This window comes from Triplophysa rosa, linkage group LG7 (assembly GCF_024868665.1).
Source record: "Triplophysa rosa linkage group LG7, Trosa_1v2, whole genome shotgun sequence".
NCBI classification, from domain to species: domain Eukaryota; kingdom Metazoa; phylum Chordata; class Actinopteri; order Cypriniformes; family Nemacheilidae; genus Triplophysa; species Triplophysa rosa.
Genome location: NC_079896.1, coordinates 26,163,539 through 26,190,418, shown reverse-complemented (window position 1 = coordinate 26,190,418; position 26,880 = coordinate 26,163,539). Strand labels below are relative to the sequence as shown.

The 26,880-nt window shown below is 41.0% G+C and overlaps 5 protein-coding genes and 2 non-coding genes across 8 annotated transcripts; 5 read left to right on the top strand and 2 right to left on the bottom strand.

Annotated features, from left to right (window-relative positions):
- Nucleotides 1-48: 48 nt before the first annotated feature.
- On the bottom strand, nucleotides 49-3,278 carry sumo1 (small ubiquitin like modifier 1). Its single transcript, XM_057338089.1, has 5 exons — nucleotides 3,144-3,278; nucleotides 2,078-2,149; nucleotides 1,899-1,976; nucleotides 1,607-1,678; nucleotides 49-1,169 (listed from the first exon to the last, which is right to left on the bottom strand). Exons 1-5 carry the CDS (start codon nucleotides 3,153-3,155, stop codon nucleotides 1,101-1,103), a joined length of 303 nt encoding a protein of 100 aa, XP_057194072.1. The 5' UTR covers nucleotides 3,156-3,278; the 3' UTR covers nucleotides 49-1,100.
- Nucleotides 3,279-4,103: 825 nt separating this feature from the next.
- Nucleotides 4,104-10,080, top strand: nop58 (NOP58 ribonucleoprotein homolog (yeast)). 2 transcript variants are annotated; one of them, XM_057337894.1, is made up of 15 exons: nucleotides 4,104-4,250; nucleotides 4,772-4,848; nucleotides 5,071-5,123; nucleotides 5,984-6,108; nucleotides 6,357-6,493; nucleotides 6,688-6,752; nucleotides 6,836-6,970; nucleotides 7,420-7,565; nucleotides 7,650-7,776; nucleotides 7,859-8,157; nucleotides 8,371-8,432; nucleotides 8,796-8,935; nucleotides 9,014-9,129; nucleotides 9,281-9,361; nucleotides 9,432-10,080. In XM_057337894.1, exons 1-15 carry the CDS (start codon nucleotides 4,206-4,208, stop codon nucleotides 9,483-9,485), a joined length of 1,662 nt encoding a protein of 553 aa, XP_057193877.1. In that variant the 5' UTR covers nucleotides 4,104-4,205; the 3' UTR covers nucleotides 9,486-10,080. The 2 variants fall into 2 exon arrangements, with proteins under 2 accessions (XP_057193877.1, XP_057193878.1); XM_057337895.1 differs by having other exon boundaries at nucleotides 4,105-4,250; nucleotides 9,017-9,129.
- Nucleotides 6,179-6,263, top strand: LOC130557397 (small nucleolar RNA SNORD11B). Its single transcript, XR_008963302.1, has one exon. It is a non-coding gene; the product is annotated as a small nucleolar RNA SNORD11B (small nucleolar RNA).
- Nucleotides 8,209-8,291, top strand: LOC130557396 (small nucleolar RNA SNORD11B). The gene has a single exon (XR_008963301.1). It is a non-coding gene; the product is annotated as a small nucleolar RNA SNORD11B (small nucleolar RNA).
- A 1,755-nt stretch (nucleotides 10,081-11,835) lies between the features above and the next one.
- Nucleotides 11,836-13,759, bottom strand: tcf23 (transcription factor 23). Its single transcript, XM_057338940.1, has 3 exons — nucleotides 13,243-13,759; nucleotides 12,462-12,743; nucleotides 11,836-12,253 (listed from the first exon to the last, which is right to left on the bottom strand). Exons 1-3 carry the CDS (start codon nucleotides 13,369-13,371, stop codon nucleotides 12,125-12,127), a joined length of 540 nt encoding a protein of 179 aa, XP_057194923.1. The 5' UTR covers nucleotides 13,372-13,759; the 3' UTR covers nucleotides 11,836-12,124.
- A 1,009-nt stretch (nucleotides 13,760-14,768) lies between these two features.
- On the top strand, nucleotides 14,769-18,552 carry wdr12 (WD repeat domain 12). The gene is made up of 13 exons (XM_057338160.1): nucleotides 14,769-14,910; nucleotides 15,316-15,410; nucleotides 15,493-15,587; nucleotides 15,678-15,784; nucleotides 15,863-15,978; nucleotides 16,057-16,211; nucleotides 16,290-16,335; nucleotides 16,414-16,496; nucleotides 16,576-16,713; nucleotides 16,792-16,897; nucleotides 16,964-17,096; nucleotides 17,181-17,253; nucleotides 17,458-18,552. Exons 1-13 carry the CDS (start codon nucleotides 14,870-14,872, stop codon nucleotides 17,533-17,535), a joined length of 1,266 nt encoding a protein of 421 aa, XP_057194143.1. The 5' UTR covers nucleotides 14,769-14,869; the 3' UTR covers nucleotides 17,536-18,552.
- Nucleotides 18,553-19,068: 516 nt separating this feature from the next.
- ercc3 (excision repair cross-complementation group 3) lies at nucleotides 19,069-26,426 on the top strand. The gene is made up of 15 exons (XM_057338886.1): nucleotides 19,069-19,324; nucleotides 19,850-20,049; nucleotides 20,186-20,422; nucleotides 20,502-20,551; nucleotides 20,652-20,787; nucleotides 20,870-21,037; nucleotides 21,124-21,328; nucleotides 21,435-21,749; nucleotides 22,290-22,474; nucleotides 22,796-22,998; nucleotides 23,958-24,054; nucleotides 24,771-24,888; nucleotides 25,381-25,499; nucleotides 25,636-25,785; nucleotides 25,897-26,426. The coding sequence occupies exons 1-15, from the start codon at nucleotides 19,306-19,308 to the stop codon at nucleotides 26,032-26,034; spliced, it is 2,340 nt and encodes a 779-aa protein (XP_057194869.1). The 5' UTR covers nucleotides 19,069-19,305; the 3' UTR covers nucleotides 26,035-26,426.
- Nucleotides 26,427-26,880: the final 454 nt, after the last annotated feature.

Sequence of the window (26,880 nt, the reverse complement as noted above, 5' to 3'; positions counted from 1 at the left end):
TGCCATCTAGTGTCCACGAATGGAATAATCCAAAAAGATCTGCACGTGCTGTTTTGACACATTTTATTAAAAAAAAAAAAAACAAGACAAAAGCAAAGTAAAAATTCTCCTATATCCACAAAACCATCTGGACCAAATTTCACTCCTCTCACGCACAGAATTAAAAAAAATAACAGTGTTTGAGAAGTAAATCTGAGCGAATGCACAGTGACAATGTTGCTGTATTTCTGCTGTGCATGTGAAGTATGCCCCTGAGAATCAAATAACACATGTATAATTCATCTGACGACCGTTCAGGTTTGGTGCCGTGTGTCCATTACTGTGACTGAAAGAAGAGCTAAATATCCAAGTCTACGTGTAGAGCGGGGACAACATATTCTTATACAGCCGACAAAACATGCAAAACCAAAATAAGAAAGAAATTACAATACAGGGACCTCTCGCTTGATATTCACAGAGCGCAAACGAACTGTAGCTGCTGAAGACACGTATGATCAGAGGATATAACATTTGACACTTTTAGAACATCAACAGACAATAACTTCACATAAATATGCCACTTCCAAACATCTTGTTCTAAAATACTGTGTTTTCCGATGTGTTGACGGTAGAATAAAACTTCACTTTGACACATTGTGGACACAAGTCAAAAACAATGAAATAAACAAAGCGATGATGAATGCCTAAGATTCCGATGAAAATCAACGTCCAGTTACACGTAACAATGCCATCACAACTTTGTCTTGATTTGTTGTTTGGGTTTAACAGCTTTCGATCACTCATCAGTTAAAAGAAAAGGGAGATACTTTTAATCAGCTCGCAGCATATGACCAGAATCCTTTAAAACAGGGGCAGGGATGAGCAAAAGAGACGATGAAAGATGATGATGAAAGAGGGGTGTGGATGCACCAACATTCTCTATTAAGCCGTCACACTTTGCCCACTCACTTATTAACATCCCCCCCAATTCCTTCGCCCTGAACGAATATCGATTTGATCCAGATGGTTTTTCTGTGTCCCGCTCCGGTGAGACCAAAAGGAAACAGAAGAAATAAATGTCATACATACAAAATAAAACTAAAGAGCTCGAAAATAAAGGTCTAGTCGTTCCAGCAGCCTCCGGTCTGTTCCTGATACACCTCGATCACATCTTCATCCTCCATTCCCAGCTGAAAGAAATAGAGCGAGAGATGGTGATTATGGCCACTTATGATTCGTCAGTTTATGCTTTTGGAACTATATGAGACGTAATGCTCAACTGGTGAAGCATGGCACCAGCAACGGCAGGGTCATGGGTTCGATTGCCAGATTACACACAGACTGATCAAACGTATAGTACACCTAAGAGCTGGCTTGGAAGAAAGCACCTAACAAATACACAAAGGTAAATAAAATCACATGCACTGATTTTCAATAATCAACTATAATGCAGCTTTAGAATGAAATCTAAATAGTTTGTTTACTTCCAGGCTTGGAAGTCTCTCTAAATGTTCTCTGGAACTCAAACTCCACAACCTTAGTGTTGTCATTGCCATGCTCATCAGTTGAGATTAAGGAAGATCCAGTAACTTCTGTGTAATAAGACCAATGAAACTGTGCATTGTACCTCTTTGGGGGTCTGGTTGTCTGCGATTCTCTGACCCTCGAAAAGAAACCTTAGAGAGTTCATGGGTACACCCTGTGTAAAATAAAAAGAATCATTTCAACAGGACTTTAGCTTTGAGTTCAAAACACCAGAAGACTTGACAAAGGGACTTAATAATCCCTAACTACGTTAAGATCTCTCCCAGCACTTTGTGCGTTTCGTGGCGGGTTGATGCAGACATACAGGAACAGATGGACTTCGTACATCCCTAATAACAAATGTACATAATGTACATGCACTAGTGAAGTTTCACCTGTCTCTGACTGTAGGATTCCTTCAGCTTCTTTAAATGTGTCGTCATCTTCACTTTAAAGTGAATTTCACTGTTGTCCTGCAAAATGAAATGACATCACAGCGTTTTAGAATGATCAGTCACGTGCAGTCTGATTTCGACATCATCATTCCAATGAACTAGAAAGATCCTGTGTTTACCTGACCGATCACTTTGAGCTTGATATATTCTCCATCCTTCTTGTCACCTCCATCACTTGAGGGCTTGGTCTCCTGTTAAAGTCAATGAAAAGCCATTCAGTGTGCATAAATCAAAATCATCCAAACTAAACTTAACTGGACTCTGATGTACTGCGCTTTAACACAAGAATCATCTCTACCATCAGCTGCCATACTGTACTACGTAGAGTCTGTCTATAATGTGTATAGTTTTGTATATATGTTGTGTATAATATGTATTGTTATTTGTTAAGTGTGTGTAATTGTATTCTGCATTGTCCGGAATTGTTTTGGTCTGGACCAGTCTTTTTCTGGAGAGAGAAATATCAAAATGATGAAGAAAGAAACATTTAAATGCATATGCCTTATAAATGTACATCCCAAAAGACACGTTTGTTAAGCACCTTAAAATCCATCTCAAAGGATTTTAACAGATTAGTTCATATATGGCCAAAATGTCAAATATTTTCTTTCTTCATCCTTTCAGTACTTGCTTTTTAAGAAAAGGAATGCAAGTGTGCTTCGTCAAACATTTGGTAGATTATATGAGCAGATGGATTTAATTGTTTTTTGTGGATATAAATACACTGTTTTTATCAAATCTTTGGTCTATGTAGAGGACAGTCAGATGTTAACAGGTCTGGTTGTGTTTACAGGTACAATGAGAGTAACCAAACATAACAGGGAGGCTTTCTGATAAATGTTTGTAAAATGATGCTCAGTGTGGCCCATCAGCTCAAATCAACATCAACTTTGTTTTCAGGGCCCAGAGAAGCTAACTAGCATTATAGCACACATGCTAAACATAAGAGCCAAGAAACCACTAGCTGCTTTTCAAAGTTCACCCTATCAGTTGAAAGAACAAAACTGAGAAATCGCATTAAATGGTGTTTAAATTCACTACAGTTTAATATTCAGCACGACTTTCCCATCCAGAGTCAGTTAGCCATAAGAACACAGAGAGGCTACAGATGGGCCCTTTTATTTTCATCCGTCTTTATTTACAGCTCTTTCTAAACCGGCTCGAGATTTACAGGTTTAAACTTACCGTGTCTGACATGATATTTCGCAGCGAGCAGCTCCTGTTTATTGAAAGAAACCTTGTTTGGTTTAAATATTGAAGTGTGATGTTCTGTAATGTCAGGTTTTGCTAGCAGCAGACTCACAACACTGCGCCGCTAACGTCATTGGAAAGGGGCGGGACTTCCGACCACGCAAAGTCGTTTACCCGCATTGAGCGCTTTGGCCCGTTGCTGCGATGGGTCAACGGCGCCGCCATATTGGAAAGGGCAAGACTGCCCTTTAAACGCATGCAAGTGAACGGAGGAGCTGTGGGTTTTAGTGATTAAAGAGCACAAAATCGTTTACATTTATCAACAGATTTTAAAAATTTAAACATCTGCACGGAGTACAAAAACGCCATGTCTCTAGTTGCGCATTCATTGTGAGGAAATTATTTATAGTCAGAAAGATGTGTAAAAACTCAACTTGTCAAGCATTGAATATGAATTAGAAATGTAAACGTTACTGTGCTTTTAGTCAGAAAAAACGCAGCTTCTCCGTTCCCGCACACGTGTTTATGAAAAAATCTTGGCTTCTCCAATATGGCGGTGACGTTGACGTACGATTCAGCAGTCAACGTGGAGTCTGAGCAGACCAGTGATACTTTTTCCATTACGCTCTTTCTTATTGGTTTTCATTTGAATTCGCCGAGAATGTAGTTGGAAAACTCGGCTTAATGCAGTGTGCCTTGTGTTTTGCCAAAAGCTACGATTTCTTGTTCAGTTGTCACATTTATTCACATATATAAATAATGTACGAAACAGCATTTTCATTTTCTGACGACTGCAAATGAACATTGTTCTGTGTGTGACTGTAAAAATTCAACACAAAACCAACACACACACCGAGTAAAACCGAGGAGAATAGAAACTGAAGAACAGTTATTTCGCCAGTGCGGATTCCTGCACATGCGCGCATTCTTGGTAGTGTAGCGCATGCGCAGACTGCCCGCATGTGCACCTCGTGGAGCACAACTCTTGCGGCGGAAGCTCTCAATGTGGAGAGCTCTGTGTTAAACTTTAATTAGCGCAGTAACAACTATTTCAGAATGTTAGTGTTGTTTGAAACCGCCGCCGGCTATGCCATTTTTAAGGTAAGCATCTTTTATTATGTTAAGAAAATGGGCACAGTGGCTTTTTGAAGTTATAGTCTATGCTTTTGCACGCACAGTTAGCTAGCTGGTGCTGTTAGCAATGATATCAAATTAAAGTCTTCATGAGTCTCCCAGATCGTTTCGTGATTGCATGTGTTATGTCAGCTTAACTATAATAGTTGAGCGTTTTTAAACGTTTTAAGGATTTCTTGGCAACGTGGGAGCCATGTGGGCCTTGGCCACGTTGTGTCTTCTGAAACGGAACATAAGAAAGCTTCGCCGTCTGCGGGTCCACATTAGAATTGATCAGACGTGAACGTGTCGTGTCGTTGTAGCTCATTGGTTTGAGCGTTCGTTCAGTTTTTAACAAGAGAAGCAACATTTGCTATGTGTAAACGTGGCTTTGCACAGCTGGTCCACATGCTCTCAGACCCGAGGGGTTGATGTGATCACGAGACGTCAATTGTGTGTATTATTCCTTCACATGTTTTCTGACACGCGTGTTTCTTCTGCTTTTGAAGGTTCTTGATGAGCAGAAACTCCAGCAGGTGGATAGCCTGTGGAAGGAGTTTGAGACGCCAGAAAAAGCCAACAAAGTGTGAGTTTAATTCACATGAACATTCTATGAACATAGAAAGTGAATTTGTGCGTTCGTGCTCAGTGTAAACCTGCAAATAACTGGAGATTTTGCGTCTCTTTGAAAGTGCATACTTCATCAAATGATTTCAGAAGTCGTGTAACATTTATAAGATGCTCTTGGTCATTCAGTGTTGTGTTTGCTAGTTGTACACTAGTGGTAAAACCTTTGCGTTTCTTTTAGAGTGAAGCTGAAGCACTTTGAGAAGTTCCAGGACACCACAGAAGCTCTTGCAGGTAATGTTGGTATCATGATGGATTGATACATTTTTACCTTGAAGGGATACTTCATCCAAAAATGAAAATTCTGTCATCATTTATTCACCTCCGAGTTGTTCCAGATCTGTTTCAATGTCTTTGTTCTGATGAACACAGAGAAAGATATTTGGAAGAATGCTTATAACCAAACAGATCTCGACCCACTGACTCCCGTAGTAGGTAACATACAATGGTAGTCAAAAGTGCTTCAGACTTAAAAATGTCTTTTGTGTTCAACAGAACAAAAAATAAAGTATTGTTCCTACTATGGGAGTCAATGGGGGAAAAGATCTGTTTGGTTACAAGCATTCTTCCAAATATCTTTCTCTGTGTTCAACAGAACAAAGACATTTATACAGATTTGGAACAACTCGGCGGTGATGATGACAGACTTAAAGTATCCCTTTAAAGGGTCAGTTCACCCCAAAATCCAGTCATCCTATATTCCCCCTCATGTGTTTGTAAACCTATGTGACTCTTGCCTCTGTGGAACACAAAAGAAGATATTTTGAGAAATGGCTTGCTGGTTGTGTTCATACAATGGAAGTCAATTGAGGCTCAATATCTTTTGTGTTCTGGAGTAGAAAGGCATACAGTTTTGTATTAATATGAGGATATGTAAGTGATGAATGTTCATGAACTATTCCGTCGATGTTGTTTACACATCAGCTGTGTGTCTGTGATGTATCATGGCTTCTGACTCCAGCATGAAGTTAACCACCAACGTTCGTCACTACCGCTGAGACCACAACCATTTGTTTAAGTTTCTTTGACAATAAGAACATTCCCCAAAGCGTTTTTAAAGCTGAAAGTGTCCGTTTCTTCTCATGTCAATGAAGCGATCACGGCGATGGTGGAGGGGAAACTTGGGAAGAGCCTGAAGAAGATTCTCAAGAAGGTTGTGGCCAAAGAGGCTCATGAACAGCTGGCCATCACCGATGCTAAACTCGGAGGAGTCATCAAGGTACAGACGGGCAGTGGGCTGTCTATATTGCACACGAATCTGTATCAGTGATGTTTAAACAGTAAAACATTCCAAGCGGTGATGATGATGACCTTTGAGTCGTGTTGCTGAATAATAATGAGGCTTTTCAAGTCACTATCTCATCTGAGCTTGTGTTTGGTGAAATAATTGAATAGATTTGAACGTCATATTTCTCTCCCGTTGCGAGACTCGTTTTGCTCAGACTCGCTCTCTGTCGCCCCCTGCAGGATAAGATGAACCTGAGCTGTGTGCACAGTCCCGCTGTGGCCGAGCTCATGAGGGGCATCAGGAATCAGATGGAGGGGCTCATCACAGGTCTGCCCGCCAGAGAGATCAGCGCCATGTCTCTCGGTTTGGCACACAGGTTGGTTCATGGCACAAGTTTAAAATGATCCAGTATCATGAGCGCCGGTCAATGATTAGTTTCTGCTGCCCGACTTTTATGGGGATGTTCATCAGCATTCGTCACTACCACTGAGACCCTCCGAGCAGCTATTCGTATGATCCACGTGCTCATTTGAAAGCAGGTTTTCACTCAAGTTTGTTTATTCTCCCCAGTCTCTCACGGTACAAGCTGAAGTTCAGTCCAGACAAGGTGGACACCATGATCGTCCAAGCTATCTGTAAGGGCACGTTTTATTGCATGTTTAAACAAACTTGAGCATTGAGAAGATCTGTGATGACCGTCTGTGGTGTTCATGTGCAGCACTGCTGGATGATCTGGATAAAGAGCTCAATAACTACATCATGCGCTGTCGGGAATGGTACGGCTGGCACTTCCCAGAACTCGGCAAGATCATCACAGATAACCTGGCGTACTGCAATAGCGTCCGCAAGATTGGTGAGTGGATGTATGGGGATGTCAAAATAGCACATCAGGGATGTTAGATGTGGTCAAGGTGGGCTGCATTCAGTTTTATTAATGTACAATGTGCATTGATGCACGGACACTATAGAAAACATTTCAACGGATAATCATTTTATGCTGGGGTTAAAAACACGGAAAACCGTGTTTTAAATAAGAAATGAGTGTGCTTTAGGTTATGTAAAATAGCATTCATCTTTTGACACAAAATATAGAACTTTTTAAGAATCTGCACAATGTGTCTGTCACTAAGCAAATTTGTGCAAATGTAAGTTTTACATTTATGTAATATATGGCAGCTTGAGACCATTTTGTCATTAAAGCAAATCAATTTATTACTCAAAATGAGTTTGCTTTAGGATGCACAGGAGTTTAAAATCACACGTGTATTATGGCTTATATTTTGTCTTCTTTTAAACGCGCAGGTGATCGCACAAACGTGAGCTCGACAGACCTGTCTGATATTCTGCCAGAGGAGATCGAGGCGGAGGTGAAACTTGCAGCAGAGATCTCCATGGGAACAGAGGTGTCCGAGGAGGACATCGCCAACATCATGCACCTGTGTGACCAGGTGTGCTGGAGAACAACATCCCATCGTCAAATCATTAACTGCTGTGGATTGTTGTTTATTCATGCTGCTTTTCTCTTCCTGTAGGTGATTGAAATCTCAGATTATCGCTTGCAGCTCTACGATTATCTGAAGAACCGTATGATGGCTATTGCGCCCAATCTGACGGTCATGGTGGGAGAGTTGGTGGGAGCCCGTCTCATATCTCATGCAGGTGAGTGGCCAGAAGTGACGAGTGAAACCACCCATCGGACACACGGTGGCCTTTTCAACTTGACATTTTAACGTTTCATCAGGATCCCTGCTGAACTTGGCCAAGCACCCGGCATCCACCGTACAGATCCTCGGTGCTGAGAAAGCTCTCTTCCGCGCTCTGAAAACCCGCCGTGATACGCCCAAATACGGTCTCATCTACCACGCCTCTCTGGTGGGCCAGACCACAGCCAAGAACAAGGGTAAGATCTCCAGAATGCTGGCTGCAAAAACAGCCCTGGCCATCCGTTACGACGCCCTGGGAGAAGACTCCAGCGTCGAGATGGCCGTGGAGAACAGAGCCAAGTTGGAGGCCCGGTTACGCTACCTGGAGGAGAAAGGGGTGAGTCGAGGGCTGACGTGTGGGGAGTGTCCATCATGTTTCATTTCTGATCTCAAGCAGTGATGATGATGGCTTCATGTCATACCCTGAATGCTCCCTGTGGGTTAAAAGTCACTATCTCATCTGAGCTTGAACATCTGGATGATGAATCGGGGTTTTGTTTCATTTATTTTTGTAGTGTGCTAACGTGTTTTGTCTGTGTTTGTGTTTCAGATCAGACGCATCAGTGGATCCGGCAAAGCTTTGGCAAAAACGGATAAATATCAACACAAGAGGTGAGCGTGTTCATCCTTCACACCCTTTAAATCATTCTTTGCTATGATCTTACCAAATCTTATTATGTTGGTGTTTACATATGAAGTACATTTTTCAAAAATCATATTGTGCATTCCAATTAATATCAATCAAACTGCAGTTGGTTTGTTTTGATTGAAGCCATAACTCGAAAAATACAGCTAACTCACACTATAAAAACATAACATAATAAAAAGCATGTTTTTTTTTCTAATTTTGGAAACAAACTCTTCATATACAGAGATTGTCATTATTACATAATTGTATAGTAAACATAAAATTGTTAACTTCAATGATTTATTGGAGAATTACGAACTAAAATGTCAATGATTTTACATGGCCAGTGATGTAAAAATATACGACCCGTCCGGCGACTCGACGATTCCTTCAAAGAAGAGGAAGATTGAAGAGGTAGAGGAAGGGGACGAGGAAGAGAAGCCCATAGAGACCAAAGCCAAGAAAGTCAAGAGAGAAACCCCACAAGGTAAACATGCATACATCACTGCACACCGCACGCTGGCATGATAAATACAGATGATCGTTAAATGAAAATGAATGTCAGCAGAAGCCCCCGCGGAAACAGAGACGCCGAAGAAGAAAAAGAAAAAGCAGAAGAGGAAAGCGGAGGAGGAACCCAAAGAGGAGGAGGAGGAGACGGCTGTCAGTACGGCGGAGGTGGTAAGTGGAGTTCACGGATAAATTCATCTCATTTAAAACTCTTTAATCCTGAATCATTGATTTACTGACGTTGGGCTGTTCAGCTTATCTGGAGCCAGAAGGTGATCATAAGAACTTGCGTTTAAGCGTGTACTTTTCCTGCGTTTTACAGACGTCCGAAAAAAAGAAAAAGAAGGAAAAGCGAGCGGCCGAGGAGGAGCTGAAAGAGGAGGCAGAGGAGCCGGCAGAAGAGGTGAGATACCAGATCTATACATTGATATAGACGATTGTTCTGCGAGGTCCTAAAACATGTTTTTTTATAGACGCCAGAAAAGAAGAAGAAAAAGAAGAAAAAGGTTAAAGATGAGGACGAGTAGAATGAACGGGACTTTTTTAAAACAATTATTTTTCTTTAAGAACTGAACTTGTATATAAAATGTTTTATAGTGTTTCTGGACATCATGTCGCATCTCGTTTTGTGTTTCAAGCCAACTCGACAGTTTCTGCAGACTGTGAACTGATTTGTTTCGTCTTGTCTTTTGCTCGATTCGAAAGAGAAAAAACAAGATTTCTCTTTTCTTACTTTTTCTGTGAGCTTTGTGTTAAACTTGACCAGATCATACAGTTACGTTTGTTTGTTTATTTTAATAGACAAATGTTTTTAGTTTAAAGCCAGTATGTGGTCGTATTATAAAAAGAAATGACTGCGAGGAGCGAGATCTGTGACGTAAGAATGAGTTGTTTGTGTCTCAGGATTATTAAAAACTATGTCTCTGTATTCCTGCAAGTGGGCTCTTTTACTCCGTTTTGCTCTGAAACACTATTTAGGGATTTTTCATTGTCAACACGTGATTACAAAGTGTAACATTGATTTGTAGTTTAGAAACATGTTGCTGGGATATCAGCCATTGAACTTTGCTCATCTGTGATCATGCACTTGGTCTGTTTTCATTAAAAAGAGTTTGTTTTGAATCCAGTGGATTTCATTACAGATGATCTAAATTCCAAAGAGGAAATACGATGCTGCATACGAATGTAACTGAATATCTGGATCATGAGGATGTTTAGACACATGTTGGGATGGAGTGCCTCGTGTTTTATTTGTGTGTTTTACATTCCTGTCTGATTCCTCCTCTTGGCTTTTTCCAGTAACATCAGGCCAAGTGAAGAAACTTGGCCAAAATACAGCATAAATTTAGCTTGTCATGAGCGTGTATAACGGGTTTAATGAGCGGGAGATTTTCATAACATGAGGAAGTGACCGATTACAATCCACCGGCCCTCTGAACTGAGAGACAATAATTCATGACTTTTTTTTGTAGATTGTTTGACATAATAAAAATGGAGTTATTAGTAAGTGAAATATTTATTCAGCGGTCTATACATCATTACATATAAGTTAATGTATTTGTGGATTCTATTAAATGTTCATTTAGTTTCTTAAATACTTGAGATACTTTTCCAAGTGTTGCGTCTTTGAACGGTTTGTGCCGGAGAACTTTTCAGAATAAAAAAAAACAGTTACACTATAGGTTTTTCAGATCAGTTTTTTTCTGTCATAAATGTGTCAATTGTGTAAAACCCTATTTGGTTTAACTGGAACTCTTTTTTTTTTTTTAATTTTTTTTTTAAATACCATTATTCATCGATTCATCATGAGCTAAGCATCACAACCGGCCTTAAATGGTGCGAAGGGTTTGTTTTGGTGGCAGAAGTGCCTCTGCTCCTCTAACCCTTGCCTTAGTAGCGCAGTTCTCTCTGGATCACTTTGGCTATTAATATGAGTTAAAAAGACTTTATCTGAGACTTCAGACAGATTTATAGAGTTTGCCTTGACCAGTTCTTATGGATGAGAGCACATGTTGTGCAAAGACCTAAGGCTCTGGATATGAAGAACTCAGGATGGTTGTTTCTCGCTGATCAAAAGCAGCGCATCCATGTATGTGTCTTTGTTTTTTTACTAAAGGAAAGACTTTGAATGAGCCCAAAACTAAAATTCAAGAGCAAGATCCCAAATGGTATGAATGCTGAAATGACACCATTTTCAATTTGGCCAAATCAGGCCTTGTTGAATATATTGACAATTTGATAAATATCTAGATATTATAAAAACTTTGCCATTAAAAGTGATGAAATCATGCATGAAAAATCTAAAAATCTTTCGTGCCAAGGTGGATAATCAAAGACTCCACTGAATCGCACAAAGACTAAACGTTGACGTGGTTATAAAGATTCGATTTGATTCCTCATTCCTAGCACAAGTGCATGGTAAAAAATATTTTGCGTACCAAGTAAACACCATAAGAACATACAATGCTGTACATTTCTTGCAGTAGCAAGTTTATTACACAACGCATATGTGTTTGTAGTACTTTGAGTGATTTTTTGTGATTTGCTCAGTTAAATAAATAATGAATAATCTGTGTTTTTGGATGTAAAATATTGCCCATGATTAAGAGGACATGGGGGTTCTCTATCATTCGTGTGCGGTTGCCAAGTGTTCCCTATAACAATCCTCCCTTCCATTCATTTTATTACTATCAAGCGCAAAACAGATATTAAACCCAAACAGTCCAAGATAACAACAAACGGAGAGAGATAAGGTGGACTGTTAAGCTTTAAATGGGTAAAACATTCAACAAATTAAACAGATTTTCGTAGCCTTTGCTGACATTTGATTGAGATTTGCATTTTTTATTCTATGGGAAAAGAGTGCATGACAAACTGTGTCTTCTTGGTGTTAGCTACATATCTAAAAGAACAAGTCTTTGTCGAACAAACGTGAATGGTTGTTTTTAGCACAGTAAGGGGTGCAGGAATGATTTAAGTAATGTGGATTATCCTATTTCTTCTCAAGATCTCTTAAAATGTCAGTCACAAATAAACTTGCAGTTTATCACAATACAAGTTAAATCATGTGGAAATAATTGTATCTAGTGTGTGATAAAACACATCCTAACAACAGATAATCAAATAACATATGACCTGTTTACAAACACGTATCAGAGGTTTAGTATTAAGACGTCTTCTCAGTCCGTATGTCAGCTTTCACGTTTGAGACACAAGCGGCTTCCTGATTGGCCGGTGCACCTGTCAATCGTCCTCCCATGTTCCCACAGTAGAGAAGAGAGCGCATGGGCCATTTCTGTCAGACAGGATCAAATCAGCATTAAATATACACCATCTTACCAAGTTAATGGCATTATTTAATACAAAAGAAATGTTAAATGATCTTTATTAAAGTTTTCTTTTCTATACATCATAATGTGCTGTAGCTACTCATGCAAAAACTGGGAATGATGTTAGGGTCCTCAAAGCGCCAGTTCGCCCAAGCGTGGTGCGAAATCATTCACCTTGACAGGGTGCAGGGATCCTTCTGCTCTGGGTCTGATGCCGTGGTCCGCCAGCTCTCCCCCCTGGTCCAGGGTCTCAGTCAGGTGGGCGATATAGTTGGTGGCCAGGACCAGCACGTCCAGCTTTGAGAGTTTGGTGTCAGGAGGAACAGACGGCAGGGCAGCCTGAAGGCTATGAAAGGCTTGTCTGAGGTTCTTCACACGACTCCTCTCTCTCGCCGCATTCTCCGGAGAGTTTTGAGTCCTGCATGCCTTCGGTGGAATGGCCGAGTCCGACTTTACCTAAGATCATCAAAACAGTACAATATTTTCAGCCAAAAATCAACACGGTTTCATCATTTATTCAAACCTTTATGATCTTTTCAAGAAATGTTAAGTGAATAAATGATGACGGCATTTTTATCTTTGGGTGAATTAGAATATTACAAAAAGTATTTTGTGTACATCAATGAAAGCAAAGAATCTAAAAAAAACACATAGGTCAGCATCTCTGATATTTCTAAATGTGTTTTTAAAGTATTCAATTGAAGTCCTTCAAATATAGAATATTTCATTTTTTTCATAATCCTAAAACTTTCTATTCCACTATGGTTAAAGTTAAAGGGCTTTTTTGGTAACATTTTGAAGTGTATAAATTAGATAACAAAGAGTGACATTCTAAACCTTTTCAATTAAAATAAAAACAAAAACACCATGTATTTTGCATTTAAAAGTGTTTTCTTCATGCTGAAAGAATTAAAAGTCCTGTTAACCATCTTGGTCTGCCGTGTCTTGTACTCACCCACATCTTTGGCTCTCTATGTGATGCTTGTCTCACGCATGACTGCGTCCATCTCTGGGTGCGCTGGCTCTTCCCGCCCGTCTCTCCTCGCTCCTGTGCCCCGGCTTCTCCCTGCGCTCGCTCTGACATGGGAACCGGCGGTGAGACCACCAAACCTCTAAATGACACCGCTCGAGGGTCTCCCTCCTACTGCGTGGAGGTGCTCGGCCCTCTCCTCCACCCAAAGGCCCTGTGTCCACCCCGCTCGGCTCCATCCCCCTCCCTCCGCCTTATCTGCTGAGGTAATGTGGGGATCTTCAAGCGCTGTGTTATCTCTCGGCCTGCCTCCCCCGGGCGCTCGCTGCCAAGGGAGCAGACTCAGGGGAGTTGCATGGTGTCCCCAGGCAGGTCGGCAGACGTGAAGGGTTTTGGGAAAAGCGGAGAGCCCTCCTGCAGCTGCGGACCCACAGCACACACAACCTTGACCCGCTCGGCCTGCCGGGGCGACGTGACCCAAACAATGTAGTTACTGTGTCGACTGTCAATGTGACGACTGTTGATCAGACCGCATGGGCCTGGTTTATCAAGGACATCTGGATTATGGGATGTTTTGTTACTTCATGGAGCATGGCTCTCAGGCCAGAAATGTGATGTGTTTACGAACCCAAGAACAGGATTAGAAGGACATGACTGTATAACAAAACATTATGACGTCACATTTACTGTCTGGTTGATCAGACATCACATCCATTTCAAAAAGAAAGCAGGAAAATGGAGCAAAGTTCCTCTCTGGACTTGCACAATCTTCCATAACTGTCCAGACAGAAGTATATCAAATATCAAGTGTGCTTTAAATAGCTTTATAGTAGACTAATGTCTAAATATGAACAAATGAGGAAACATAAGGAGCATAGAGCTTGTAAAATGAATGGTTCATTTTGGGCCGTAGTGTTTGAGTATATATTTAGATTTTGTCAGATGATTTTTTTCTTCTTCAGCTGGGCTGGTTTCTTTCGAAATCAGCAGAGCGAGGCATCGTTGAGAAACTTTTTTCTTTGTAGAAATGTTTTAAAAGCAGGTGAATCAAAGAACTAAATAAATAAACTAATTAATAGCAACAAATGACACACACAAAAAAACCCACAATAGAAACAGTCATTGAAATTCTATTAGATTTAGTATTTATAATGGTAATTATACCGATATTTTACAGAAGTTTTACTTGTAATGTGTTGGGTTAATTGATGGAAATTTCTCTGGTGGATGTCAATAGAACAACTTTAAATCCTGCTGAAATAAGACCCAAAACAACTTACATAAAATAATTTCGTAAAGGTTTTAGCTGACGGTTCATAACAGACATCTTATAAGTTACATTTAAATATCTTAAAAAAACAAATTCGTCGTTTTTTTAAGCAGTAACTTTTACACACTTTAGTCTATACACAGTTTATTTTTCACTGGAAATAATCGGTGTTTTTATTTACGACACAGACATAACAGTGGAGATCGCGTTCATCGAGCGACGATTCCTCTGCGATCGACTGTCATGTCTTACACACGCGCACACGGGAACCGCATGGTGGCGAAGTGAAGTTGTCCGGTAGTAACACATGTTTTCTGAGTAGTCTCCCTCTAATAAGACAAAATGTCGCAATTGCAAGCCCGATTCTTCACCGAGAACAAAAAGTGAGTATTATTTTACTGCGTGTGACGACGATGTTTTTAATATAACGTTACGGCTGCCAGTAACGTTAGAGATGCAGATGACTTTAGCTCAGATATCTCTAGTGCGCCTGATTAAATGTGTCTATTTATTACATCTGTCCTTATAGTGTGTGTTTTTTAATGCATTTTAAGCAATGGCGATGGGCTGTGTACAGGAGTTATTCATCTGTGATTCAGTGTCTGGTGTAATGAATAAATAACGAACTTACTCTAGTTAAATGACAGGAATAAAGAGTTTCATTTCTGTTTGTATTTACTAAATCTGTATCAGCTATATCCACATGGACAATCATATCATTACTTTTTCAACAATGTTGATGATGGAATTGGTGATGAAGTAACTCACGTGTGTTTCTCTGTGTGTAGGTATCTGATCGATGATGTTACCTTCTCCATCCCTGCTGCCTCTGAAGTGTCAGATCTCAGTGGAATCATCAATAAACTGCTGGAAGTCAAGAATGGTGAGCTGAATGCAGATCTACATTTCTTCTCCATTATTTCATCACCTTGTTTTTCAGTCATATAGTTTGTTTGTGTTTACAGCCGGACACAAACAAGTTGAGTTTGACTTCCTGGTTCGAGGGCAGTTTCTGCGCACCTTACTGGCCAAGCACATGGAGACGGAGAACATCTCAACGGTGCGGCCGTGCATTCATTATAGCCTTGTGTGGCATACTCACAGACCGACCTCATGTGATGGGTGTTTGTGAATGTGTGTGTGTTTACAGGAGGAAGTAGTTGAGATCGAGTACGTGGAGAAATTCACAGCGCCGCAGCCGGAGGAGTGCATCATGCATGATGATTGGATCAGCTCTGTCCACGCAGATTCAGAGTGGTGTGTTTCATATCACGAAACCGTTTGATCTGTGACGAGGCAAAAATGATCCGATCTGTTGAATGAATGTGTGTTCAGGATCCTCACGGGCTCTTATGACAAGACGGCACGGATCTGGTCGATGGAAGGGAAGGCGGTGATGACCGTGGCCGGACACACTGATGTTGTGAAGGATGTGTCTTGGGTGAAGAGAGGTTAGAGTTTTAAAGTCATGTGTGAGTTTGATATAACGAGTTTAAATGCTGTCACACTGATGGTTGTGTGTCGTCTAGATGGTCTGAACTCCGTGTTTGTCACGGCATCTCTGGATCAAACCATCCTGCTGTGGGAGTGGAATTCAGAGAGGAACAAAGTGAAAGCCAGACACTGTTGCCGTGGCCACGCGGGAAGCGTCGACACGGTTGCCGTCGACCCCACCAGGACGAAAGTGTGTTTCATTTAGGCGAATGCTGATGTATTTTTTGTTTTGTACAAAGTATTTCTAATGCGTCCGTCACTCTTTCAGTTCTGCAGCGGTTCGTGGGATAAAATGCTTAAAGTTTGGTCAGCAGGTACGTTTCCAAATCTGTCAGATATATTTTCAAGTCAAACCGTGAAGGAATGATGAACGGTGTCGTTATTGTCCTCAGTACCGACAGAAGAGGAGGACGAGATGGAGGAACCGAACAGACCCCGCAAAAAGCAGAAGACGGAGCAGATGGGGCTCACGCGGGTCAGTATCGACACGCTTGGTGACTTTGTTGACGGACGGACGCTTGTCGATATCACAATCTTTTGTTGTCGTGCTCCAGACCCCCCTCATGACTCTGTCGGGTCATAATGAAGCCGTGTCTTCTGTGCTCTGGTTGGACGAGGAGCTGTGCAGTGCATCATGGGATCACACCATCCGCCTTTGGGACGCGGAAACTGGCGGGCAGAAGAGCACGTTAGTGAGTGAATCTCATTTTTTTGTGTCCGGATGATGTAGAAATATTTCGATTGACCAAAGCGATGTTTTTGCGTTGCAGACGGGCAGTAAAGTGTTTAACTGCATCTCGTACTCTCCGCTGTGTCGCCGCTTGGCCTCTGGCAGCACTGACAGACACGTGCGTCTGTGGGACCCGAGATCTAAAGGTGACGTGAGACACGTGATGTCCTGACACAGCTCATCGTCTGATTTTAACACCTCCTGTTTTTCAGATGGATCTCTGGTTCTCCTCTCACTGACGTCTCATAATGGTTGGGTGACGGCGGTCAGGTGGTCTCCTTCCAACGAGCAGCAGCTGGTTTCAGGATCTCTAGACAACATGGTGAAACTGTGGGACGTCAGAAGGTGTGTAGCTCACACAATGCAGTGTCAGTCATCACTGTTGTCTTCATTATCGGATGTAAATCATCCTTCTCTCTTCCGTCACAGTTATAAAGCGCCGCTCTATGATCTTGCCGCACACGAAGACAAAGTTCTGTGTGCGGACTGGACAGAGAATGAGGTACAACATCAAACCACATTTGTCTGTCTTCTATGTCATGTTGCTTTTTTTTCTAAAATGCAAATGTGCATGTAAAAGCTGACACGGTCTTTCTCTTCTGGCAAACCTAGATGTTGAGCAGTCGGTTATTTGTTTGGTTGATTCATTTTGAACCCTCAAGTAAACTAAAATCCGTCTTTTCTCCATCTTGTTTTCTCTCTCTAGTTGATTTTGAGTGGTGGAGCAGATAACAAACTCTACACATACAGATACTCGGCCTGCATTTCTGATGCAGGGGCGTAAAACAACACATCCGCTATTTGACATCAGTGTCAACCTGGAACCACAAGCTGAAGATGATTTTTTTTACTTTAAAGCCAGCCATAAACGGACAAGACCTCATCACTCGGAGAAAAACACACAGGACCTTATGCACGAAACACAAGCAGAATGGCTTTTTGCGTATTATAATAAATAGTAGATAATACTATAGATGTAATAAATCATTTTTTTTTGCGTTCCATTCAAAGCCATTTATGCAAGAATGTTTTTTTTATATGAAACTTGTGTTAATGAATGAGGTACAGTTTTATGCTGTGGTTTGATAAATGGTGATGCTTAAAGGGAAAATTCACCCAAAAATGAAAATTCTGTCATTTACTCACCCTCGTGTAATTTCATTCCTGTTTAAATTAAAAAAGATATTTGGAAGAATGTCAGTTCTTTTAAGTTCCGTGACATCATTGACTACCATAGTAGGAAAAATTAAATGGTAGTTGCCCCAGAATGGTTTGTTTTCCTAAATTCTTCAAAATACCATTTTGCGTTCAACAGAACAAAAGCAATATAATATTTTTTGGTAGTGATTGATGTCCCAGAGCTGAAAATTGCTGACATTCTTCCAAATATCTTTCTCCATGTTCATCAGAACAAAAACAAAGGTTTGAAACAACCAGAGGGTGAGTAAATGATGACAGAATTTTCATTTTTGGGTGAACTGTCCCCTTAACACGGTGTCTGATCTCGTTCTCGTCTCTGATTTTACTCCGCTGCATTTTCATATATAACGATATTACATTGTGTAAATGTTTAAGTTTGTTGTGTAAAATGATACATTTTACTGTTGTTGTTTTTGAAAAGTAAAAATGGAAATCTGTTTAGAATGTTCAGAAAGTCTTCCATGCGTAAGGTTTTGTCCAGAGCAGGATTATCATCTCTGTGCCCTTCTGTCAGTAAATATTTTCCATATACTATTACACATACTGGTGTTAATGATATTGTATTTCATTTGTTCTAGTGAAATAAATTAGTTTACATGTAAAGAGTTTTATTTTGCGCCTGGAGTGTTGTTTGATTTACATTGAGCTGCAGTTTGTTGTGTGCTGTCATACATTCAGCCGGCAGGTGGCGGTAAGTGTTCAGGGTTAGTCTTTATCATAAACGATGGTTGTGGAAAAGTGCTGGCCAAAGTCTCTTTAAGGAAGGTCTCCGCACTTGGCCGCTAAATTAGCCATTTCGGTCAAACAATAACAAGTCGTATTTGCTTGAATGTCGGAAAATAGAAAAGAAAACTAAATATTTTCCACAAACGTGACATCAACTGGACCAACTTTCTTTCAGCTACTGCGCATGTGCAAAGGTTGTCGCTCCAACGATCGATTATTGGCTGTTTTTCTGGAAGGCGGGACTTCCGTCTGCTCTCACCAAATCTTTGGTGTTTCGAGTCTGACGTCATCACGCAACAGTGCGCAACAGTGTTTTTTTGGCGATTTTAACAATCAAATGTAGTTTAGATGGTTAGAGTAAGGTTAGGGTTAGGGTGTGGGTTAGGGTAAAGGTTTCGTAAGGCTTGAAACACCAAGGATTTAGTCAAAACCAACAAGCCACGCCCACGGATCTGATGACGTCAGACTCGAAACAACAAGGATTTAGTGAGAGCCACTTCCGGTCAGTGCGGCTTGGGAATGGCCGCTACATCAGTGGTGTCTTGATGAGATCTAATGCATTTTCTAGATAAAACTGTGTTAAACCATTAATGAATTCACAGCGAGGGACTGTTTACTCCAGGACACGATGGGGAAGAAAGATCGAGGTAAGAGACAGACTAAGTTACCCAATGCGTAATCTGCTGTTATTGATGCCTGAAATAGAATGTAAATGAGTCTCTTTAACGTTACGTAAACCCAGAAGCCTCTGTCAGATGACAGTACAGAAGTAGGATGTTCTTATGTTGGACGATAAACACCTGCTGATTTTATTACAATTGTATCACATTCCTGCTCTTACGAAGATGAACCATGGTTTTACTACAGTAATCGTAGTTTAACCTCGGTATTTATAGGACAACTAATAATACAACACTTTTACTATCATAAAGCAATGGTTAATTTTCACGATCAAATATCTTTGTAATAAATATGTTTTATTACCTATATGAGGAATGACCAGTTCTAGTCCCGTGGACCCACTTTTCTGCAGTTTCGATCTCAAAATAAAGTAATGGGACTATTGGAAATGACAGACAGGTGTATGGATGAATCTTTAACCTCTAGCAGATCTATAGATGCATGGCTAATGAATCTGGATCTTTTCTGAATTGCTGAATGACTCATTCTAGAGAGGAAGTCGAAAAAGCGGTATTACGATGATGAAGATGATGACGAAGAGGTGACGGGCAGTGAGTCACAGGAGGCCATACCTGCAGCCGCTGGGAAACAGGTGGAGGAATCCAGCACGAAACAGGACGAGTATGGAGCCAAAGACTACAGACTGCAGATGTTACTCAAGAATGACCACTCTTCAAGACCTCTATGGGTGGTGAGAATAAAAAATCCCTGATCAGATTGCGTCGTACTTTGTTAAACCGTGTTTTATTGAACTTTGAAAGTCGAAGGTCTTGCTGGAAATCCGATGTTAATGATCAGCATTTTTCCTCTGTCTGGTGGATGTGCAGGCTCCTGATGGTCACATCTTTCTGGAAGCTTTCTCTCCCGTGTATAAATACGCTCAGGACTTCTTGGTGGCTATAGCGGAGCCGGTGTGCAGACCCATACACGTGCACGAGTACAAGCTGACGGCGTATTCTCTGTACGCAGCCGTGAGCGTCGGCCTGCAGACCTCTGACATCGTAGAGTACCTGCAGAAACTCAGCAAGACGTCTGTGCCGGACGGCATTGTGCAGTTTATTAAGGTTCGCGTGCGTGAGCTTGTGGAAAATCAAGTGTTTTGTTTTATTAAATCCAAGCATCTCTTTCTGATGTCTTCCACAGCTGTGCACAGTGAGTTACGGTAAAGTCAAGCTGGTGCTGAAACACAACAGGTCTGTTCATCTGTCAGAGAACAGTCATTGTGTCTCCTTGTCTGTCGCGTTGAATGGTCGTCAGGGGGAGGTGATGTAACTATTTGTGTGTTGGGCACAGGTACTTTGTGGAAAGCGCATTTCCTGATGTCATTCAGAGATTGTTGCAGGACTCGGTGATTCGAGACTGTCGTCTCCGATCGGCCGGGGGTGATGAGACCGATCTCATCACCGAGGTCATCTCCAGCAAATCAGCGGTGAGAACGTGAACACACACGACGAATCTTAACGTCTACCGTAACTTTAATCATCGAGCTAAAAACATCTCATCCTGTGCAGATCTTAAAGTCTCAGCAGGGCAACGGCGGTCCGTCCTCCTCTCAGCCGGCGGACGGGCAGCGCGCGGAAACCCTGGTGCCGGAGGACATCTTTAGTTTCTATGAACAGATGGATAAAGAGGAGGAGGAAGAAGAGGAGACGAAGACGGTATCATTCGAGATACGTCAGGTGTGTGAGCAATAGAAAAGAACAAATGAAATAAATCGAACGATCTTGTATACGGTGCGATGAGATTTTTTGACTGTCGTCGCCAGGAGATGATAGAGGAGCTCCAGAAACGCTGCATTCAGCTGGAGTATCCTCTCCTAGCCGAGTACGACTTCCGGAACGACACGGTGAACCCCGACATCAACATGGACCTGAAGGCCACGGCCGTGCTGAGACCCTATCAAGAGAAGAGTCTGAGGAAGATGTTCGGGAACGGCAGAGCTCGGTCTGGAGTCATTGTGCTGCCCTGCGGTAAACTCTCTCTCTTTCTCTCCTCAAAAAAATGAGGCTCTTTTTACGTCTTGAAATCCGGTATGTACATAAAAGCATTATACCGGTGTCTTTTTTTATCGCCCAGGTGCCGGCAAGTCTCTGGTGGGCGTCACAGCGGCCTGCACGGTCCGTAAGCGCTGTCTGGTGCTGGGAAACTCTTCGGTGTCGGTGGAGCAGTGGAAAGCTCAGTTTAAGATGTGGTCCACCATCGACGACTCTCAGATATGTCGATTCACTTCGGACGCGAAGGATAAGCCCATCGGCTGCTCGGTGGCCATCAGCACATACTCGATGCTGGGTCACACCACCAAACGCTCGTGGGAGGCTGAAAGAGTGATGGAGTGGATGAAGAGTCAGGAGTGGGGTCTCATTATACTGGATGAGGTGCACACAATACCAGGTGTGTGTTTGGGATAGACATATGCCCGGTTAACCGAAAATATATATCACGTGATTTATGAGAAATATTTCCAAGAAAACGAAAAAAGTGATGTACTTTTTAAACATAAATACACGGCTTGCCCTACCTCCGCGATGCACATCCACAACTTCCGCATTACGCAATCAAACTGAAGTTTAGACCTTAACCAACAGCCCCCCGTTCAAGTCCATTATATGGAGAAGAACCCTGGAAAGCTTTCCTTATAAACCTCAATTTGTTTTCGACAGAAGAAACAAACACACATGTACAGATTGTATGACATGTTGATGAGAAAATTATGAATGCATTTTTATTTTAAAGCGAACCCTTCCTTTAACTTAATCTTCAGAATCGGTATCGGCAAATGTCACTCTGATTGGTATCTGTGGAGAAATTTAGTGTCGGTGCATCTCTAGTTACAAGTAAAAATTCATACCACATTTCCAGGGCTTGCAAGGCACAGACAGCATCACTCATGTTTCTTAAATGTGTTTTTTCGTGTCTCAGTTTGTCTGGCAGCGAAGATGTTCCGACGGGTGTTGACGATCGTCCAGGCTCACTGTAAACTGGGTCTGACCGCCACGCTGGTGAGAGAGGATGATAAGATCGTGGATCTGAACTTCCTCATTGGACCCAAGCTGTTCGAGGCCAACTGGATGGAGCTCCAGAACAATGGCTACATCGCTAAAGTCCAGTGTGCTGAGGTGAGGGATCTAAAAGGAATCATTTTAATGTGATGTCTGAACTCTTTCTGGGATCAATCCAGTACATTCATATCAGACGTCCGGTACAGTCTCTTGTTTTTATCTTGAAGATTAAAGTAAAACATACTTAATAAATCTATCCATGGTTGAGAGGCTAGCATTGAGAGGCTAATCTCTTATTTGTGTAAAGAAATCCTACGGATGACGTAGGAAAATGCGTTTTCCTCGTGTCGTGGTTTTTGCATTAGCTTTGTGAATGGTTCCTTGTGTGTGTTTTAAGCTTAAACGTTCTCCTTGTGTTTATACTCGCTGGATGTGTAGGTCTGGTGCCCCATGTCTCCGGAGTTTTATCGGGAATATGTGGCCATAAAGACAAAGAAGAGGATTCTGCTGTACACCATGAACCCAAACAAGTTCCGCGCGTGTCAGTTCCTGATCCGCTTTCACGAGAGAAGAAACGACAAAATCATTGTCTTCGCAGACAACGTCTTTGCTCTGAAAGAATACGCTATTCGATTAAACAAGTAAAACTGACTTTAATGCACACATACAGCCTCATCACAAAAATCTGCTGAAAAATCTGACCCTTTGTGCTGTCAGATGTCATTTTTCTTATTCGCGTTATAAAGAATAATTGTCAAGCATGAAGCAACCTGCTCCAGGATCAATATAATCACAGAAACACTTTGTCTGTCCACATTCATTAAGATAAAGTTTGCTTTAAAACCTAAACTTCAATAAAGGTTTAACTTAAATCAGGACTAGTTAAATTAGGATTTTTAAGTCATTTCAAAAAACATAATTTACACATTACTGTGTGCATCTTGAGGCAAAACGATTGCGCGGATATATTTTAAGATGTGTAAGTGTAAGTTTATGTGCAAGTTGTTTTTGATTAAGACAACATTCAAGTTAGTCTGGGACTACTGTAGGCTTAAACCCTGTCCTGAAAACCGCCCCTTAAAGAGACGGTTTAGGATAATTATAAAAATTTAATTTGTATTATTTTCCATATTTTGAAAAAAGTAACCATAAAAGGCTAAACCCATAGTGCACATTTTCGACAGATTATCGGAGTACAATGCAGAGCCCTGAGGTGTTTTGTGATGTGAAATCTAGCACACAAATCTCTACACAATGTTTTGGATAAAGTTATTTTGCTATAGTACATTGTTTGCTACATGGCAGGGAAAATGCATTTTTCAGACTTCTCCAAGTCAAACATGTACACACAGTAGCCTATATTATGCACGGTGAATTGCTAGCGTATAAAAGCATGTACGTATTATTTCGCTTGTGCATCAAAGTATGACTTTAAAATGAAAAAAAGGACACTATCCCATTCTGGAGTACAAGTCAAACCTATGAAATGGCATGTGTAGAAGTATTGGGATGGGATTATTTAGTGCATAGTGGACACTTGCTGAGCTTTTATTATCTGGTTTAATTCAGCCATAAAACGTTTTTCATGCTCTCTCTTTAGGCCGTATATTTATGGACCCACATCACAAGGAGAACGTATGCAGATTCTTCAAAACTTCAAACACAATCCAAAAATCAACACCATCTTCATCTCCAAGGTGAATGATAGGATGTAGTTTATATATGTATTTATTGTTATTCTACTTCTTCCAATATTTGCTTTTTATTATCCAACTGGTTTCTTTATAATTTTGTTATAATTACTATTATATATTTTTAAATGATTGTCTTTTTTTGTCATCTAGGTAGTATAGTAAAAAAAATCTAAATGAGTTCTAAATGTTTGTTGTAGTATACCTACACATTACAATAATCTGTTTTAGTATTATTTTTGCAGTCTTGACGATTCCTTGGTTGTAATAGGATTTGCAGTGTAGTCCCAACATCATTTTACTGAAACAGTCCGAATTGTTGTTGTAAGTTGAGGTTAAAGCAGGCGAAGGCCGATACTGACCCTTCAAATCCTCTCACAGCTCAACTTCATGTCCTCACTTACATTGCAAAATAACCGTTTCTGTAGTTTGAGTGCTTTGGAAACGCTCATGTTCATTAATTAACCTTTCAAGTCTGCTCTGCCGATTCCAAAACCATACAAATCCCATTGATGCATTAAGCAGATTGTGTTTGTCCAAGGTGCTTTACAATTAGGACTGCACAACACTGAGGAAAATAAGAAATAAAACTATTTTAAAAACATTTAGAAATATTTAGAAACATGCATGTTTCTCATTCTTTTATCTTTCACATGCACAGAGAACAAAGCTCCCTTTTCTTTCTCATTTTGTTTTTCTCTCTGGGGTTCTCTCTCCGACAGGTAGGAGACACATCATTCGACCTGCCCGAAGCAAACGTGTTGATTCAGATCTCTTCTCACGGTGGTTCTCGCCGTCAGGAGGCTCAGAGGCTGGGCAGAGTGCTGCGAGCTAAAAAAGGTAACCAGACACAAAAATTCAACGCTTCTCTTATACAAATTCAGTTTACACATCAATGCTGTCCTGCTGATTTTAAACTGAATTTCGTTAAACAACAGTATGTTACATTAAAGTTAATTGCTATTTTTGTATAGTAGCCAAATGCTTTTCAGGGTTTGCACTTTGCAGACGATCCTTAGGTCCCTTGTAGCTTGTTGTTTACATTACATGGAATGAGGTGTCATTTGTGTAATAACAACATTTAGCTCACGAGTTATTTGTCTGGGAATCTACTATATATGAACTGCTCCATTGTCCTATGTACGGTGCGGGACATTAAACAGGAAGTGTTTGTCCAAACTCACAGAATTTTTTTTCGAGATAACGCAAAAGCTTGAAAAGTATTTTTCATTTCCCTCTCATATTTCTCCACCACCATGTCCCTTAAGGGGCTCCATACTAAACCACACAGCTTCATGTCAAGATGAAAATAAACATGACTGTTTTACGCAGGTATGGTGGCGGAGGAATACAACGCTTACTTCTACTCGCTCGTCTCTCAGGACACACAAGAGATGGCGTATTCCACAAAGAGACAGCGCTTCCTGGTGGACCAGGGGTACAGCTTTAAGGTCTGCCATAAGTGGTCTGCATATATCTGAATCTTATGTGCCAAACGCATCATCAAAGTCAAAAAAAGGAATCGTGCGATTGAGCATCAAGTACAGAGAATCATTATACGAGGAGCCTTATATTGTCTTTTTCTAGGTGATCACAAAGTTGGCTGGGATGGAGGAGGAAGACCTGATGTTCTCCACTCGTGAGGACCAGCAGCAGCTCCTGCAGAAGGTTCTGGCAGCGTCTGATCTTGATGCAGAAGACGAGGTGGTGATGGGAGACGTTGGAGGAAAACTCCAGGTTCGTTCTGCTACTTTTCATTTATTTTCAGCTTCATTTGTTTTGTGCTACCACTCGAACTGGCTTAATTTCGGTCTGGATTTTACTTGTATTCTTCGTCTGTTTCTGTAGTTTTCTCGACGTATGGGAACCATGAGCTCCATGTCTGGAGCAGATGATACGGTCTATATGGAGTACCAGATGTCCAGGGGGAGCAAAGCTTTTGTCGGCAAAAACATCCATCCTCTGTTCAAACGCTTCCGCAAGTAAAAATGGCCATCTGCGTGCAATGTTGACGACACGTGTCCAGACGTTCCAGTAAATCCCAGAACAGACTGAGAGACGGTGAGGTCTACGAGGAGACCCAGAACATAGAACGAGCCATAAAAAGACAGACGGCGAGAACAGAGAACTGGTTCCAAAAAAGGTCCAGAAAGTGAAATTAATTTTACAGACGAGATGTTTGTATTGTTGAAAAGAATTGTTTGAGTTTGTTAAATAAATTGAATTGTAAAGACTGAAGAACTCGAATTTTGTACAAAAGCCTAACACATTTCATAGAAATGTAACTGTACACTTTTTTTGTAACGGCACAAAACATTTTGACTTTGTTTCAGTGGTGGAATAAAGTGACTTTTGCAATGAAGGTTTGATATTGTGTCTAGTGAATGCAATTCACATTGAACTTTGTTCTTCTGCTCAAGTCTTCTATTCTTCAATTCGCTACATCGTGTAATCGACACTCCGATACATGAACTTAATACTTATTCAAATCTTATAACAGATGGAAATGAACAGCACAAAGCTTATATTCAACATTGTACAGCAGTTTTTTGTGCTGCTGGTCTGTTTGAGCAACAAAGATGTTTTGTTTATACATTCATTTATTGTGAAAAATATTGAGTATATGTGCAGATTAGGGCATTACATAACAGTCTTGTGTCTGTGTGTTTATTGATACAAGAAAGAACCCTTAGGGGGGGGTATTGTTGTTCAAGAACCTCAAGGGCTCCCAAGGAGGGAATGGAAAGCGTCCAAAACTAACCCGAGCCGAGGAATGTTCGGCTCGGATTCATCACTTGTGTAAACCAGAAACTTTTTCAGTGTTTGCTAATA